The following is a 19024-nucleotide window of genomic DNA, read 5'->3' on the forward strand; positions in this document are numbered from 1 at the left end:
TCAGTTGAATAACCTACCAATGTTGACATAAACTACGACATCCTGGAGTTACTAGGTTCGATTCCTAGAGGAGGTGGATTTCATGGTTTATTTAGCGTGGGTTCTTAAGGTATATAAAATGTAGTTGGACTTTAGGCTATAGTTTTTAGGTAGACTTTAGGCATGTTTTTGTAAGAGTTTGAATTAGACGGTTATAGTATATATATCACATCTTCGAGGTAAAGAGACATTTTGGGGAAACAAGAATAGTTTTGGAAAAAAGGTGAAAACCCAAAAACATGAACGAATCAGACCCTTAAAGTCACCGACAAGAGTTATCCGGCGACAGTCGGCGACTTCTTGTCTCTTATCTCTCTCTCTCTCTCTCTCTCTCTCTCTCTTCACTCTCCCATTTTTTTCTCTCTCTACTCGCTCTCTTCTCCCTCTCTTTAACTCCGGTGAAGGGCAGGAACCCCTTCGCAGGATTTCAGGTTTCCAGATGAAACTTTTCTGCTTTCGTCTGGAAACTAGATGAGATCTGGTCTTGTCTAGAAATCAGATCGATTTCGTCTTAAAACTAGGTTCTGGCGAAGGGGCTCATCCCCTTCGTTGGAGATATAAAGAGAGAGAAAAAAGAAAGAAGGGAGGGAGAAAAGTGAGAGAGGAGAGAGGGAGAAGAGAGAAATAAGAGAAAGAGAGAGAGATAATAAAGAAGAAGTGTTGTAGGAGATGGTGAAAGTGTTGTCTGAATTTATGATGGAGGTCACCGGAGTTCATGGTGGAAGCAAGAGAGGAAGAAGCTGAAAATATAAATGTTTGGAGCAAACATTTTTTTTGTTTCCACTGAAACGTTTTACCCCGAAAAATTTCTTCATTTCCCCAAATCACCCACTTTGATATATCAATACCATTTTTTTTAAAAAAACATAAAAAAACTAGATCGTACACGTCACAAAAAGGAGCAAATGTGCACAAATACAAGTACTATTACATCAGTTGAGAATAAAAAAAGGTTCAAGTGTGAGCCGCCGATTCGTGAGGGGTCGAATATGCACTTCGTGAGAAATATAGCATTTTGACCGAACGACTCTCAATCTTCAAACGTAGTATGTCCAGACAATTTCGTAATGTCCACGGAGTATCTTCCTGACCGTCAGATATGAGCGAGATTAGGGTTTTTCAGTCACTCTCTAGTTCAAACAAATATAAAAGTAGTTGTCCTCCTAATTAAAACCCTAGTTCTAGAGCTTTGGTTCGTGATAGATATTGTGGCGGAAGTTCTTACGATTGAAGCCACCATCGACCGTTGCAACTTCTGCTCCGTTATGGCGAAATGAACCATCGATATTGATTTTTATTGTTCCCACTTGAGGAGGATTCCAATGAGTGGCCTGCAAGGAAGCATTCATGTTAGACAAAAGTTCGTGAGTTGGTAATTTTTGAAGATTTTGTCTAACTTTCCACCAAACTCTGTTTAGATCCACCTTATCATTCCTGAAGTGAGCTCTATTCCTATAGATCCACTAACACTCAAAGGAGATAAGTATACTTGTACCATTTATTCTCTGGTTCGTTTTCTTTAGTAAGTAGATCTTATATATTTTTATAGGATCTATATCTAGATCTAACAGATCTTGGTCATTAGTTAGTTGCACTAGTTCTCTATGCTTACTACATGTATCAAATTGATGATTACACATGTATCAAAATTGAAGATAGATTAATTCTATCTCTTCTTCTTCACATAACCGGCAGTTTTGATCAATAGTTTGGACTCTCTGACCTATATTAACCAAAGTTGCTAATCCATTATGAACGATTTTCAAGATAAATAGTTGAATTTTCGGTTCGTTCATGTTCTTCTTCCATAGTTTAGTCCGAGGTATGTCATGTATCGCATCATTTAGAACAGGTTATGGAATAATAGAGGAATAATACGATTTTGTATTGAAACTACCATTTTGAGTTTTTGTCCATATTAGCCGATCTCTGTGCATAGTAGGTGAGATACTGATACTTGTGATGGTTGTAATGGTTTCATTGTTTCATATTCAAAGTAAGTAGACAATTAATGTGTATGTCATTCATTTGTTTGTTTATTAATAAGATCCGTCACCCATACTATATTGGTAGGTAAGTCCTGTATCAATCTTGGTTTGAAGCCTTCCATTTCAGGGAGCCAATTGCCTTAGAGTGATCTTGTGCCTGATCCATCTCCAATTAACCATATTGTGTTGTCTTTCATTGTTCTTCTTATTTGTAATAATGATTTCCATAATGGGGAAGATGGTTTGTTATTGTTAATTTCCCAGAAGTCTTCATGTTGTAGATATTTTGCCTCTAGTAACTTGACCCAAACTGCCTGTTTGTTTCTTAGAAATCTCCAAGCCATTTTGGCAATAAGATATTCATTTGTAGCATCTAGTTTATGAATCTCTAATCCACCATATTTCTTAGGACTACTAATGATGTCCCAATGAATAAAATGCATTCTTTAAACCATGACCCCGCCAGAAGCTTCTGTGTTCTCTCTCTAATTTATGAATAGTGGTTTTGGGTATCATTTGATAACTGAAAGGATATGTGCAAAAAGGCCCCACGACAGATTTTATGAGTACTGTGCGTCCTGCCTGACTTATCAACTTTTACTTCCATCCAACTAATGACTCTGAGAACTTTTCCATCAGCCATGTATAGGGGTGGGAATCGGGCGGGCTCGGGCAAGAATGAGCCGGACTCGGGCTAGGATAAGCCGAGCCCGCAGTAGGGAGTCGGACGGATCGGGCCGGACCAAACACTCCATATTGGTGCCCGTAGCCCGTCCGAGCCCGACTGCCCGAGCGGGTTCCAACGGGCTCGGGTTTTTGAGACTTAAAAAATATTTTAAAAAAACACAATTTTGTAATAAAAAAATAAATAATTAATTAAAATACCATTTTATATATGTTTATAAAACCCTAGAATATATTAGTGTGAAACCCTAAATTACACAACAAAATTTACAAAACAAACATATAAAAGGACAAATTTAGGAACTATTTATGAAACCCTAGAATATATTAGTGTGAAACCCTAAATTACAAATTTAGGAAAATTAGACTATCAAAAGATTCAAAAAAGATATTAAACCCTCCATCTTCATATTAACAAATCTGATTTACATCTTAACAAAAAATAAACAAATCTGATTTACATCTTAACAAAAAAAACAAATCTGATTTATTAAACCATAGATTAAACCTTAAATCTTCATAATAACAAATCTTCAAAAAGAAATTAAACCCTAGATTATCACCTACCTGATTACATATCTGATTTATTAAATCCTAAATCTTCATAAAAATAAATCATAAAAATAAAACAAGATTACAGCGAAGCAAAAGATTACAACACTACTATCAAAATATTTAAAAAACAAAATTACATCCTTAAAAAATAAAAAATTCATATCATCATCATCATTAAATAACTTACAACCATCTCATATAAAAAAAACTTACTAACCATTGTCGTCAAGCAAGCACTAGTGTTTAGTTTAATGGAGGGTTGAAGGTTACTGGTTATTAGAGAGAGAGAGGCAGAGATAGAGAGAGATGCAGAGAGAGGCAGAGATAGAGAGAAAGCAAAGAGGCATCATTAGGTTTAGGGTTAGGTTAGCTGTTTGAGTCCTTTTATAGGAGAGGAAGGGTCATTTTCTTTAGATCTAACGGCTGAGGTTTATGTTACCTTACTTCAGCCGTTAGATCTTAAGAAACTACGCTGGTTTGGGACGGGAGGGTCTCACGGACGGGTAGCGGGTGGGTTCTCACGGACGGATAGCGGGCGGGCTCTATCGGGCTCGGGTGTCGGGCAGGTTTATCGGGGCGGGACTCGGAATTGAGTCCCTGTCCGAGTCCCGGCCCAAGCCCGAGCATCGGGCCGGGTATTCCTGGCTCGGGTAGGACTCGGACTGCGGGTCAAAACGGTCCGGGCCGAACGGGCCGGACCCCGGGTTCCCGGACCGTTTTCCCAACCCTAGCCATGTATAGCCCTAAATTCTATTTCTCGGCTTTAATAATAAGGACCCTAAGTATTTTGCCTGATTCCCCATTAAAGGAGCATGAATAATTGATATGTATTCTGTTGTGATGTCATGTGGACCACCCAAGCTGAAGAAGATCGAGGATTTTTTCGAAATTCATAGTCTGTCCTGAGTAGTTTGAATATAGGTGTATGATATCTGATATAGCATTGAGGTTATCTATAGTAGCTTTGTCGAGAAATATTAAGTCATCGGATAATGATAGGTGAGAGATTGAAGGTCATTTGTTATTTATCCTGCAACCTGCAAATAAACTTAGAGACTCATAGTATGATATTAGTAGTGATAGAGCTTGAGAAGATAGATAAATAGGTAGAGTTATAGAGGACACCCTTGCCTAAGGCACCTAGAACCTATAAAATTGCCATAGAGGTGACCATTTACTTGAATATTGAAATTTGGAGTAGTAATACATATAAGGTCCAATAGTCGGCCAATGGCTCTAAGAACCGATTAAAAAAAGGACCAGTTTACCCTGTCGTAAGCCTTAACCATGTCCATTTTCAAGGCAAATCCTCCTTTTTGCTTTTGAGGCCGACATAGTGTGTAGAATTTATTGTGTTATTACTATGTTGTCTAATATCTGTCGATTGGGCACAAACGCATTTTGGGTCCACATAACGTTATCTTCTAAGAATGGTTTAAGTCTATTGGCCACTATCTTTGTGATAAATTTATATATGGAGTTGCAAAGTGAAATTGGTCGAAAGTCAGAGGCAATACTCGGATTTTTGACCTTAGGGATTAAAGCGAGGGTAGTAAAGTTGAGAGATGGAGAGATAGAACTTGTTCGGAAAGCGTCCTGTATGTATTTGATTATATCAGCTCCTAATACCTCTCAATTGTGCTGGTAGTAAATACAAGGGAGACCATCTGGACCAGGGCTCTTTAAGGAACCCATGTCCATTACTACCCCTTTAATCTCCTAAGTTGTTGGAATTCCTGAAATGTAGCTCAGATTTTCTTCCGATATCACCTTATATGCTTCTAGAATCTCCCCAGGGGGCTGCTCCACTAGTTCAACCGAAAATAGATTGTGAAAGTAAGTGACCAGATTCCTTGCAATTTCTTGTTCATTGGAAGAAATAATGGCAATTTGTAATTGAAGTTGCTGAATTTTGTTTTTGTGACGTCTAGTCGGCACCACCACATGAAAACTTTTGTATTACGCCCATTGTTCTCTACCCACTTAAGTCTGGCGATCTGTTTTAATCTTGTTCTCTCGATTCCTTCCAAATGCATAATCTATTCTTGAAGGGAGCTCTCCATTTGGAGTAACTCAAGTGTAGTGTTAAGCGATTGGACATCTAATAGACTTTTCCGAAGAATTTTTAATCGGTCTTGCATCATATTGAAGGATATCTTGCTTCGTGTTTTTAAATTTTTTTTACTTTGTGAACTCTATCATGAAAATTTCCTGAAGTGGAGTCTCATTCATTTTGAAATGTGTCTTTATAGTCTGCTTGTTTCATTCAAAAAGATTCGGAACGCTGGATAGTCTGTATAATCTGACCCACTCCCTTAAGTTTGAGCATAATAGGAGAGTGATCATTGGAATATCTTGGTAGGTGAAAAACACCAGTCTCAGGGTATAAAATAAGCCAATCCAAATTGCAAAGAGATCTATATAATGTTTCTTGAGTAAGGAGATGACTTGCTCTATTGTTTGTTGAAGTGAAAGCGGGCCTATTAAAACCTAGGTCTAAAAGACCTGCCTGTTGGATGAAATTTTGAAACTGGGTCATGAAAGGTGTATAAGTAGATCCCCCTCGTTTTTCGTAGCTGCTCCAATTGCGTTCATGTCAGAGTAACAAAAGATAAAATTGAAAGAAAGTTATGCCAGAATGGTTCCTGATCATGTACCCTGGGGGGCCGTAAACACAAAAGAGGCCCAGGGAGTAGATAAAACAGAATCACTGATAGTAGTATGAATTAGATTAAAATCGACATAGTTAACAGAGAGATTAATATCATCAATCCAACCTAATACAAGTCATCTCCCCCTACCTATAGAGGGGACCATATAGTAATTATTAAAACAAAAGTACTTTAGAAAACCTAAAGTAGACAAAAAGGATAATTTAGTTTTTGATAGAAATAAAATAGTAGGTCTAGTAGCCCTAAGGAACTAGTATAGAGCATTTTTTTTTTCGGGTTGTTCCCTAATCCCCGACAAAGGACACTCATTCTTCCATCGGCTTTGAGGTAGCCGTAACCTTTTCAATGTTCGTATCCTTTTCCATTTGTCGCGCTAGGTCGACGTGTTCCTTCCTCGATCGTCAGTCCATGCATAGTTGTGGTAAGAACAGGGTTGTGAGTGACGTCCTCTGAGTTAGTTCAATGTGAATCACTGGTATCAAAGAACATGGGTGACTGAGTTCCTAATACTGAATCAAATGACTGAGGCCAAGGTCTCTTGATCTGACTGAGAGTAGTAAGAAGATCTCCAAAATGGGTCTAGAGAGTAGAAGCACTGGCAACCATGTCAAGGTCTATACGTTGGTAACCCGTCAGAGATTCTCCTAATGTACCATCCTTCATCGAGCAATCCAATCCTGTAAAAAAAGCCAAATCCTTTCCTAAACCCTATTATGAAAAGTTACTTCAAACGTCTTTGGATATTTTGGTTCCATAGCCTTAATAACAAGAGATCTTTGTTCCTCTGTCTACTCTTGTTTGAGTAGATCACTAAGTTGAAGAAAAATAAGACAAAAACTGATAGAATGACCAATTTTACCACACGATAAACAAAATCGTGGGAGACATTCAAAACGCAACTCTACCTAAATAAGTTTAGTCTTAGAAAGTTTAAGATTGACCCTTTTAGGAAGGGGGAGAGGCAGGCTAAAGTCGATACGAATCCAACCGTAGATAGACCATTTTGTGGCTTCCTCAAGAGTAGTTGGTCGGTAAACACCCAATGGTTCCGCAAGTCTGTTAATCGTCATTCAATTGAGATGACCAAAAGGAAGGTGGCCAATATGTGGACAACCGTTTTTCTTATATGGACAACTATCTTACGTGGACAACCAAAATAATTAATATTTTTATATGGACACCAGTTTCTAAGGGGACAACTCTCTATTATTTTTACTCAAGTCCTCTTAGAATTAGATGTATTATTTTAACACCTCCCTCTTTTCTCATAAACCCTAAGTAAGTTTGGTCTTCTTCTACTACTTCATCTTCATCATCAACCCAAAATTCTAGAGAGAGATTTTTTTTGGAGAAGATTATGACATCAAACAAAGCGAATGGTTGTTGAAGGATATTCCTAACCAGAAAGATCAGATCTAAAAACCCTAAAACCCGTTAAACTTTTAAAACCTAGAAATCAAAAATTTCAAAACCCTAAAGTTTTTTTACAAACAAGTAGAGTTGCTCGTGCTTCGTGGAAAATCTACAAAACAAGAGAGATATTAATTTCTGATTTTTTGTAAAAAAAAAAAAAAAAAAAAAAACTGACTTGCCAATTTCGTAGATTTCCTACGAAAATTTGGCAAGACAGAAGGAAACTTGCCACAAAAATATAACATATTTTCGTAGATTTCCCACGAAATTCTGGGAATTTCTTCTTCACCTCGATTTTATGCCTTGAAATCGTTTTGTATTCTTTCAAACTACCCAAACGAAAATACAAATTAAAATTAAAAAAGTTAGAGTTTTACCTCATCAATGTAGGGTTGGATTAAAACCCATCTAGGGTTTGATTAAAACAAAGGGAAGTAGTAGAAACTATAGTTCACTAAAAAACAAAGAGAAGTGGTAGAAACTATCGTTTACTAAAAAATAAGGGAAGTGGAGATTGATGAGTTTTATCTTCTTCATTCATCTAGGGTTTGATAAAAAATAAAAGGAAGTGGTAGAAACTGTAGTTTACTTTTTAGTAGCAGTACAAGAATAAAAATAAGACTAAGAAGAAGGAAGAAGAAGATGATGAAGAAGATGATGAACAAGAAGACAACTTAGGTTTTCAATTTTGAACTATTATTTTGTTAATGGTCCACAAGTTAGTAACTGTTAGTATTTAAGGCTTTATGGAGTTGTCCCCTTATTAAATCAAAGTCAACTAAGTCAAGCATAACTGACTCGCAACGGGCCCGAAAATAGTTGTCCATATAAAAAAAAACAGTTTGTCCACGTATTGGCCACCAAAAGGAATGCCACACATTTACACCCGGAAAGAAGCTCTATCAAAAGTATGACCAGCCAAAGATTTGGAAGGGTCCAAGGCCTCTAAGAGAATCAGATCCTCCATGATAACCCAAGGCGATTTGTCTAAGGCTATCTCAAGTTCTGTCGCTGTAATGAACCTAATAAGAAAAATATGGTTTTTAATCTCCGTCCAGGGTAAATTTGTTAGGACCATGAATAACTTTGGATATCCGAACCATTGCTCGACTACGTCCATACGTTTCTCACTCAGAAATTTCACAACTCCATTTTTGTTGACCACAGGATCTGTCGGAAGGATATGGATCCGTTAACCGTGATTTCCATGGTATCATCATTTTTTTGAGAATTTTTTTTTTTTTTTGAGAATCATGGTATCATCATTAGCGAGCCCTGCAAACTTTTGTAAGAGGGGAGTCCCCATTGGAGAGAACAAGAAGAAGAAGATGGACAAGGATGAAAAGAGATTAAATCTCAACCAAACAAGAAAAACAGTAAAAAAAAAAAATAGATAGAAGATACTGTAACCGTAAAGGAAACTGCAAAGAACTGTTCAAAACCGTGCCGAACTGATGAAACCGTTTCCACCAATGAGTGAGGTGGCGCCGCTAGTCCGTCATAATCGCTCTGCCCGGAACCAAATAAGAAAAACCTCAACCTCAATGTATCAATACCATTGTAAGGACTCTCGCGCAGTAAATTTCCAAAAAGAGAAAGAAAAGAAAACAAAGACCTCATTTTTTCAATCTATATATAGATTTTCAATCAATTCTCCACAACTTCTCAAATCTTGAATAACCGAAAACCGTCCAAAACCCTAACCCCTCTTTTTTTCCCTCCAGAAAAAAAAAACAACTTCCAAATCCAAATTCAATCTATACTCGTCTATCTTTCAATACATTTAACCCTAAATCGTTACCTTCTGAACTCATTTCACTTCCATTTGTTGAAGGAGATGAAGAATACTTCAAGATTCATCTTCAAAGAGACACGGCGGTGGTGATCAGTCAGACGGAAGTGAATCCACCCCAAAATCACATCGTTCTAAAGCTGCTAGAGCTACTGACGATAACGAGAAAAAGGTTAAATTTTATTTTTCTTCACTTCTTTTACTCATTCTTTTTTAATGTTTAATGCATGAAACCCTAATTCACAATTTCTATATACTAAATGATCAAAACCCTAGTCTATTAAAAGTCTAAATCTTTTAGTTAAGTAATTCAATTCAACTCAAAAACAAATTCTTGAGTTCAAGAAAAATCTTCACCTTTAAATATGGATAACCACAAACTAACGGCTAAGATTTATCCTAAATTTTCATGAAAACCAATATATATTTCCTAATGTCGGTTATAAAGGATCTCTATATATAAATATATAATATAATATTGTTTAAAGGGTTTCTCATTCTTAAGAGTCTTCTTGTGATCCAACTGTAAGTAGCCCTATTCATAAAAATTATCTTTCTGTGGTGAAAAGTATACAATTTTTTCTTGCACGACTACTCCAGAATATATTTTAGTGAATGCATTCTCTTTACATTGAAAACAAGAAGTATACTTATACATGATTATAAGGTTTGGTTTAGTTCTTCTTTCTTATATTTTTCTTCCATTCTTCTTCATTCTAGAGTTGGTAAGTTCTTTGAATATTTCTTGGATGGAGAAAAAAGATGTAGTTCCGGCTCCGGTCAAACCGGAAGCACCACCATTGCCGCTGCCAGACGGTGGTCGTCAAGCATGTGCAGCTTGTAAGCATCAACGGAAAAAGTGTTCTCCGAATTGTATACTATCTCCGTTTTTTCCGTCAAACAAGAACGATGAATTTCAAGCTGTGCATAAAATTTATGGAGTGAGTAATATTTCAAAGTTACTAAAGAATATTAATACGTTTAAAGAACGTCAAGAAGCTATTGTCTCGTTGGTATGGGAAGCTAGGTGGAGACAGAAAGATCCTGTTTATGGATGTTTTGGACTGATTCGAAAAATTGTGGAAGAAAACAAATTTCTTAAATATCAATTACAACAAATAATGGCTACGCAAGCGGGTACGATGAATAATAAAAACTCGATGTTGGTTGGATTGAATGGTAATAATGGAATTAGTGGTGGTACCGGATTTGAATATAATAGCGATTATTTGCTAAATAATGGAAATTGTACAGAGGGGTTAGGTCAGTTTGGTTATGGTTCTTTAGTACAAACTGGGAAACAAGAAAAGAGATATCAAGATAGAGATGGTAATGTCGGAATTGGTGGTGTATCAGCAAGTTTGGCAGAGCAACATGAACCCTACTACTATCACACTGGTATGTTATAAACCCTTTATCTATTTTTCTTTTTTTTATCTTAGTCTTTCATTGAATTCAATTTAGGTCATATTATGCAGCTAGTTGTAAAGATGAAGTTAGTTAGAGGGTTTAGAGGGAGAAACTAAGAGAATAATAGATTATGTCATTGGATTAGTTGTTACATCCTTACACTCTTGTTACTACTTTACACCTCTCTTACACCATAGTACATTTAGGAGGATTTGAACATCTGGTTTCACCTCACCTATTATATTCCTCTTATACTCCCCCTCAGCTAATACCAATATTGAGTGCATTGGTTTTCTCTTTAATCCTTCAAATGTTGTTTTCGGAAGTCCCTTAGTAAATAAATCTGCCAATTAAGAAGAGGTTGAAACATATTACTGATCCAAGGACTTAGACATACTGAGATCCTATAATAAGATCCTAGATGGAAGTTAGCCTCAATATGTTTGATTATTGCCGGAAACACAGGATTGTCTGCAAGTTACTATAGATAAAGAGATATCAAGAAAGAGTCCAAGTAGAACAAAGAAAAGGTAGTACCAACTACTGGTAGACCTCCTAGTGTCTGGAGATCCAGCCATATCAGAGTCCAAATGCCTAGTTGAGATTCTACCACATAAACATTTTTTTAAAAAATATCCACGAAGAAAAATATTTGACACATCAAGTTGTTCGATTCACCGAGCTTTTAGTTTTGCTATTGTCACAGTTGTCATAATGGTTATGGATTTTGAAACTTTTGGCTACATCTAGCATTATACCTTTCAATGCTCCTATCAGACTGACTTTTTCTACACTTCATAAACCAATTTGCAGCCTAATGATTCATAGCTCATGTCTTGTTCTCTTGTAAAGCTGAATACCCCTCTAGTTACTTCTTTACACCACTTTTACACCTTAGTGTAGAAGAAGAAAGAAATGGCATTTGATTGAAAAGAAGCCAAGCTCTGATACCATGAACTTAGTAATTGTTATTTGATAAAACATGAAATATTATAGTATTGATCTCTCTATTTGTATCAAGAGAGCTTGTTATAGTGTGAGGGGGAAGTTGGTTAGAGGGTTTAGAGAGAGAAGTTGTGTTAGTTGTGACATCCTTACATTCTTGTTACTTCTTTAGGCCTCCCTTAGACCTTAGTACACCCCACTTATTATATTCCTCTAATAATTTCTAATTCTATGCAATTACTAACTAATAAAGACTAATAAAGAGACCTATTTAAAGAAACAAACACATCCCAATTTGTCATATATCTATGTATATGGGGAGCCATATGACATTGGTCTAAGTCTATATTAAGTATTACACAAACACTTTCAACAATAACAACAGGTGATAGCCTTCTTCACATCATGGGATGCTTAATCAAAAACACTTTTCGCTTTGGTATATATCTTATGAGTCAGTCAAGCAACTTGGGAATGGGATTGGTTTCGAAGACATCCAGTTCATATCTCTGTCCAGGTGTGAGACTAAAGCTACAAGTCTTTAATATTTGGGGTGCTTCTATTGGCACCCCACCTTTTTTTTTGCTGTAGGCCTGCCATTCTATAGGGGCATAACATTTTCACCTATTGTCTGTAGGCTTCCAGAGTAATCCCCGACTTCTTCTACCTCCATTTTTATTTTGATTTTTCTTCTAATATCTTTTCAAAATCCGCTGTTTTTACGCGTTTTTATGAAAGGTATCATCTATTGTTTATTCATGGAAGAAATAGACTAGAGAAAGGGTTTAAAAGATTCTCATTTGTTATCAGAAACTAATTTCTAATAAGAACTGAGGATCTTTTGAAGAGTATCATCTAGGAGAAAGGGTTTAGTGAAGGATGAGTGATGAAGGGAAATCAAATGCCCTCCTAGTCAGTATGTGAACCCATTTGGGTTCTTGCCATGCATAATTTTAAGGGTGGACAGTGACTTCGATCAATAGGTTAAATTTAGACTGAGCGAGTCCCAAACACCTGGAAAAACAAGTAAACATTCTATTTTTTGGTAAAACTTTATTTTGTGTTAAAACTAATTGAAACAACATATAAAATTTCATGGTAAATTTCTAACTTTTCTTTTGGGTTATTGTAGGCCAGCCTAATGGAGTGAATGAGAAATCAGAAGAAGCAGCATGGCTTAATGAAGAATGACTGAAGGAGTTACGGCTGATTTTCAATTATTTAAGTCAGCTCAAGCAGTAAAAATTGTTAGCTCTCCACCTCTGAGAATTAGTCGAGTCACCAAGTTCTTTGTGTAAGCTTATATACGATCATTGACATACTAATATACTAATGTTCAATTCTATAGTGGGTGTGGGATACTGATCAATATAGCTTAACCTTGAATAACATTTTTTTCTCTATCTGTCTTTACTATTTATGAAAGATCATTTCATTATATGAGTTCTACATCAGGTAAAATACCCATGAGCAGGAATCTTCAGTATTTTGCTAAACTAACCTCAATAGCATAGAAGATATCTTGGTCAGAATTCATAATTCCTTTTCTTTTGTCCTCCCGATATTCAAGGCAGTTTCTTTCCCGATGACCAATACCATCGCAATAGAAACATAAACAATTGGGAGAAGCATCTTTAGGCTAGAACTTGACAATTCACTTGCCTTTCCTTTTGGATAATTGTTTTTTGCCTCCTTGTTCGGACCCTTCGTCCTTTTGAATTAGCAGAAGCTCTTTTTTAGATTCAGATTTCCCCATAACTTTCCGGATTGCCTTGGAACTTTGTCATACACGATGTCTACTGGGACATGTTCTTCAGTCGTTGAATGAATGTTTAAGCTTCATTTTCCAAAATCTCCTTTGAAGAGTAGGTTCCAACATATATAAGACATGTCACTGATACTTACTACATCTGCCTTCGCCTAGTCTTGTTCCTCGACTGTCGAGGTGGCAGTCAACACTGCAAATGAGGTATGTAGGATATTTCTTTGTTGATGGATGTAAGAACAATTCTCAGAAACCTCTCTCAATCAAGGAAGTTGTCTTTATTTAATTTATCCTTCTCAAAGATTGTCGAGGTGGCAGTCAACACTGCAAATGAGGTATGTAGGATGTTTCTTTGTTGATGGATGTAAGAACAATTCTCAGAAACCTCTCCCGATCAAGGAAGTTGTCTTTGTTTAATTTATCCTTCTCAAAGATTGGACACAGGTTGAAAATACTTTCTTTTTCCATTTAAAAACTACACAAAACTGAAAAAAGTTATTGGCAAGTAATAACATTTGTTATCAATGCAAAACCACTTGCCACATTATTCAATGAAAAATTGTCCCTGTTTGAACAAAGTGATTCCTAGATCCCACTTCCCAAAGATTAAGTGGACTAGTGTCATCCCCTTAATCTCGGCGTCCTGGATGAGTAAACTCCTTTACTTATCCTATGACTCTTGATCGATAAATCACATCTTATGTCATCCATCTTTTTGTCTCGAGATCCAAAACTCTTTTGATAATTTCGTTGAGTAGAATAATTTAGACTTGTACACCCCTGCCATAGGTACACCTGTACTGTCCAAAAATAAAAGATGTCACCATGTGGAGGCAGACCCACCATCAATGATCCAAGGCTTCATAGGTGCCTTAGTATGTGTAGGCATTTTACTCAAAATTCTTTTAGGGACTTTTATTTTTTTTCTTCTCAAAATGCATTTTTGTGAACTCATACATAACCATTCCCGATATAAAACGTAAATAAGTACATGCGTGCAAGAAAATAAACCAAGTCCATAGGATCCTAGTGTGACCACTAAATTAAAAAGATCTCATCTTCTTTGTGGTTCTTCTTGATTCGCTTATGTTTGCCTGAATCCCATCCTTAAACCTCCCATGAATTCTCCCACTCAAACAAGGATCTCCAACCTTTAGCTCTTCAATGGACACTTGACACTAAACTCTAACTATAAAAATCAACGATAAGCAAATCGTATAACTTGGAAATTAAAATTAGTATGCGGCACCCATTCCTGCTCAAAAAAAGAAATACAAAGGCACCCTTCTGTGCCCAAACCAAATTCAAAAATTTTTATGGTCATACTAGTTTTTGCACTCAGCAGACATCAACATATGACCACATAATTTGATATTTATAATATCAGAGTAAATATGGAACTTAAGATCTGTCTCTAAAAACCTGGAACCGTGGTTCGTTACATTTCCCAAATTTATGGATGCGTAGCTTTTCCGGAGATATGTTGGCATCTCTATGCCAAACGGACCCTAAGTCTATTTGCATAAAAATTTGACGAAAGACAAATTTTGGTTTTCTATCATTGATTCTGAAAATAAGTTTTTGAAATTTCCTCTTTTGGGCCTTAAATCGCCCCTGGTAAAGGTTCAGAAAACATAGATGTGAAGCAGGAGACAAAGTTTGGAGAACGAAGAAAAAACTTCAAGGCGGGTCGAGGCCCGAGTCTTGTCTCGACCTTTTATCCGAGACACTCTCAGATTGCTTGAGATACTCCTTGGCCAAGGCCCGATTGCGTGTCTCAGCTAAAGGCTGAGACTTGTTGTCCACAATATTTTTTTCCGTTTTCAAATTTAAATTTTGAAAAGTCTTTTCCACAATATTCGAAAAACTGATTTTAGGACTTTTGAAACTCTTTTCAAGCATAAATTCTTATCAAAAGTAATTTCTTCTTAAACCCCATTTTGAATTTATGAATTTCACTTTGAAGATCTTATCAAATCTAATCTGGTATTTTATCAAATTTGTATCTGAAACTCCATTCAGATCTATCTTAAACAAATATAGATTGTCAAAAATTGGTTTGACACTGGGAAAAATTAACTCGTATAAGATGCTCTGACGCCACTGATGGGTATGGTGTCACCTAATGTTTAAGCACAATCTCAGATATCCTATATCTAACACCAGGTTACTTGGATCTTATGTCAGAACTAATAATGAACTAGAAGTCAAGAATTACCTTAATTTGTTTTTCCCAGGGACTAAATCAATCGCCTTTTCCCGCAGATCTAGAGCTCCAAATTTGCAGCTCCTCTTCTTTAGACACCTGAGCAATCGACTTGATCTTTCTCTCTTTAGGTAACTAGAACCGAATCAAGACCATTCCTGATCCTTTCTTAATGATGAAGATTTAAAACTTTTCTAACTTGACTAAATAGTTGGGAACTTATTTTCTTTTCTAGATTTTGCCAGTGAAGCTAGAGAGACCAAAACATTATGGGAATTTTCCACACATTATATGATTTAATCAATTCCTTTCATAGAGACTTCTAAAGTCAGAATTCTAATCGAATAAGGATTCCTAAATGGATAAATGAGAACTAGATATATCAGAACTTCTTCTGAAAGAGAGATTCTCAGATGTGGTCGACGATGGGAGTCCCTAGCCATGGAACTCTCGACCGGTCGACCATGGGGTTAGCTCGGGCAAAGCGCCCGACCAATTCCTTCGCCTAGATGCCTAGTGTGACGCCCCGTACCCCATAAATAAGCACGAACACACCCCGACAATTCACTGACGAAACTAAAATCCGGCATAGTCTCCTCTACTAATCGGACCGGTTGTACCTATAAAACCAGTCATGCAAACCATACATTCACATACACAAACACAACGAAAGATAAAAATAAACATAACTCAACTAACAACTCGAGTTCCAAGCCGAACCACCAGAACTAGATTAACTCATCCTGCACACAACCTTACATCCCTATACAAACATTTGATATATATATATACATTATATAGGTTTGGAGTGCATAAAAGTATAACTTTGAATCTAAATCGAAACCAAAGTGGAAAGAAATAACACCAATGTGGCACTACGCCACAACCTTTGCAATCCATCTGTTAATCAACCAATGTGGCACCATAGCCGGCACGGGACTCGGCCGGACAGCAGCTTCGTCGGCAGCACGCAGCAGCAGCGCAAGGAGCATAGCAACAGCACGCGAAGGAAGCTGCTGCGGGAAGCTTCCTTGGGCGCTCTGCAGCTCGGTCGTCGGCTGCTGTGCACGAGCAGCGCAAGCAGCTTCACGGCCAGGCAGCTTAGGACAAGCATGCGCACAGCTCGGTTTAGCATAGGGTTGCTCGGTTTGGCACGGGACAGCATCTATGGGCCGGATCTAAGCTTCCTTTGGCCGGAAATCTTGATTTTGGCCGGAAACCTAACTTTCTTTGATCGGATTTTCGTGGTGTTCCGGCAACTTTCTTGATTCAAAACCTTAGGGCTTCTACTCCCCATGTCTTGATCTATCTTCCCATGTAGTTTGATTTGATTTTGGGTGAAAAATCTTTAGAGAGAGAAAGCTTGGTGAAACTTTAATGGTGGATGTTCTTGAGATGGAGAAGATGATGATGGGTGCTATGGGGTAATCTAATTTTCACTCGGGGACACCCAAAGTTCACTATTAAAGGGAAATCCAGAAAATTGCTACGGGGAGATCGACTATACTTAGAGACTCATTTTTCTCGACGAACCTAGCCTCGAGCCACATCGAAAAAGGGGGATTTCTCATCATCTTCTTTTCCATTATTACTTATTCACCATGTTAGCTAAATCAAGTGTGTCGATTATATGAGATGAAATGTGATGAATTTGTGATTATGTTTAATATGATTCGATGTTTTGATTATGAATTGATGTTCATTTGATTCGATTATCGTTTTGATCGTATTTTCATGTGTCTTGTCAAGCACTTCGCATAGTTAATAGACGAAACGAAGTATTCGATATCGATCGTAGTCTAAGTCAAAATTTCATGTGTCTTGTCATGCACTTCACATAGTTAGGCGACTAGACAACACTTTCGTTGACTCGGGATTAACCGATTATGACGTTTGTTTGACTAAGTATAATCTCCGGATATACGTAGTGCTTATAGACATCACATTAGGAGTCGAACATCGATTATACTTTGAAACATTAGATCGGACTATACATAGTCGTAGATTTATCATTATGGATTCCCGGACTTCGACACCTCTCTCACTTATTTGTTGCCCGAATCGAGTCTTACCGTCTCCCGACTCTTGTTCCTCCGACTCTTCTCTCGAATCTCTCTCGCCCGTTTACTTTTATCGTTTAATTAGTTTAATTCTTCTCTTATTACTTATTCAATCTAAAACCCCCATTTATCTTTGTTTCTTTTCCTTTTTAGTCTAAGTTAGCAATTGATATCTAGACCGGAGGATAAGACCCTTCGATATCCAAACTACCTTCCTATCCTTGGATCGATCCCGGCTTTGCCGGATTACTACTTGATACCTCCGCTTGGGTGTGCAACCTTTTCGGGTGCATCAAGTTTTACATCCCCAAACTTAGAATTTGCTAGTCCTCGAGCAAACAAACAATACAAGACAATAAAGTAAACCTAGCTCACTTTCGGAGGACTCCCGGTTGCATTTAGCATATGCAACAAGCCTTTAAACCCTTAGGTTACCCCTAAAGGACGAGTTTTGTCTCATGAGGGTTTCCAGTGAATACACCCACAAAGTTCTAGATTTCCAAGAGACATAATGGTTCAACTATCGATGCAAATAAGGTGATGATCAACAAGTGATAGACTTAAGTATGTCAAACATATGAACCAAACCAATAAACACAAAAGCATGCTAAGAGTCTCCTCACTAATAGTTTCATACTCAAGTGCAAATGTCTCATCATCATGAGTATCATCGAAGGCTAAAGTTACAAAACCTTGTTTCCTATCATAGCACATTTCGCCTCGACTTTAGCCTCACGGTCATACGCTCTTAAACATGAAATCACTCAAATCGAATTGTAATGGTTCACTCTCATGTGTGAGCATGGAATAACGGAAACTCAACACATACAAAATTAAATGAGGATAACAAGTTCTAAAACGAAATGATCTCTTAAGAATGGAAATAACCACTAACGGAATGGGGAAGCTCACTCACCCTTCTCACCCACTCTACCCTCTAATAATGTCTCTTAAAAGTCAACGGATACAAGTGATGGAATAGAAGATGATGAAATCCTGAGAATGTCGACGCCTTCAACGATAAAAGAACACTCAAACAACCTTTAAACTTAACTTCTTGCCTTGAATACTTTATTTTCCACAACACTTACACAAACACAAAATAACACATATAGACACTTTCTTTCTTTTTTCTTTTTTTTTTTTCCTTTTTTTTTTTTTTTTTTTTCTTTTCTCTTCTTTTCACTTTTTTCTTTTTTTCGTTTTTTCCTTTTTTCACTTTTCACTTTCTTACACACATACCCAAACACCAAAACAAAAATACAACTAGTATTCTCAACAAATCACCTTTACTTTCACATTTAGCTTTCACATCCTTTCTTCTTTACTTTTCATGTCTTCATTCTCGAGAGTAGTATGATGAATGGATGGTGGAGTATCCGTTTCCCTAAAGTTGACACCATTATCGGGTTTCATGGACTACAAGAGTAAGGTTTATTCGCTATCCTGATGTCACTCCTAGTGGCTAAGGATGTTGAGCTCATGAGATCGTCTA

General features: G+C 37.0%; 1 protein-coding gene across 2 annotated transcripts; it reads left to right on the forward strand.

Moving 5' to 3' along the window:
- Positions 1-8644: 8644 nt before the first annotated feature.
- On the forward strand, positions 8645-12936 carry LOC147548945 (LOB domain-containing protein 2-like). Of its 2 annotated transcripts, XM_086671706.1 has the most exons (3): positions 8645-9315; positions 9864-10541; positions 12631-12936. In XM_086671706.1, exons 2-3 carry the CDS (start codon positions 9893-9895, stop codon positions 12687-12689), a joined length of 708 nt encoding a protein of 235 aa, XP_086527832.1. In that variant the 5' UTR covers positions 8645-9315; positions 9864-9892; the 3' UTR covers positions 12690-12936. The 2 variants fall into 2 exon arrangements, with proteins under 2 accessions (XP_086527832.1, XP_086527830.1); XM_086671704.1 differs by lacking the exon at positions 8645-9315 and having other exon boundaries at positions 9785-10541.
- Positions 12937-19024: the final 6088 nt, after the last annotated feature.

Source organism: Eschscholzia californica, unplaced genomic scaffold (assembly GCF_041429995.1).
Source record: "Eschscholzia californica isolate CP2 unplaced genomic scaffold, dmEscCali1.0.p SCAF_3, whole genome shotgun sequence".
NCBI lineage: Eukaryota > Viridiplantae > Streptophyta > Magnoliopsida > Ranunculales > Papaveraceae > Eschscholzia > Eschscholzia californica.

Excerpts from the sequence above, each read along its gene's own strand:
- LOC147548945 (XM_086671704.1), top strand. The coding sequence starts at position 9,800 with ATGATTATAAGGTTTGGTTTAGTTCTTCTTTCTTATATTTTTCTTCCA. Across the intron at positions 10,542-12,630 it reads ACCCTACTACTATCACACTG|GCCAGCCTAATGGAGTGAAT; the intron begins GTATGTTATAAA and ends GGGTTATTGTAG.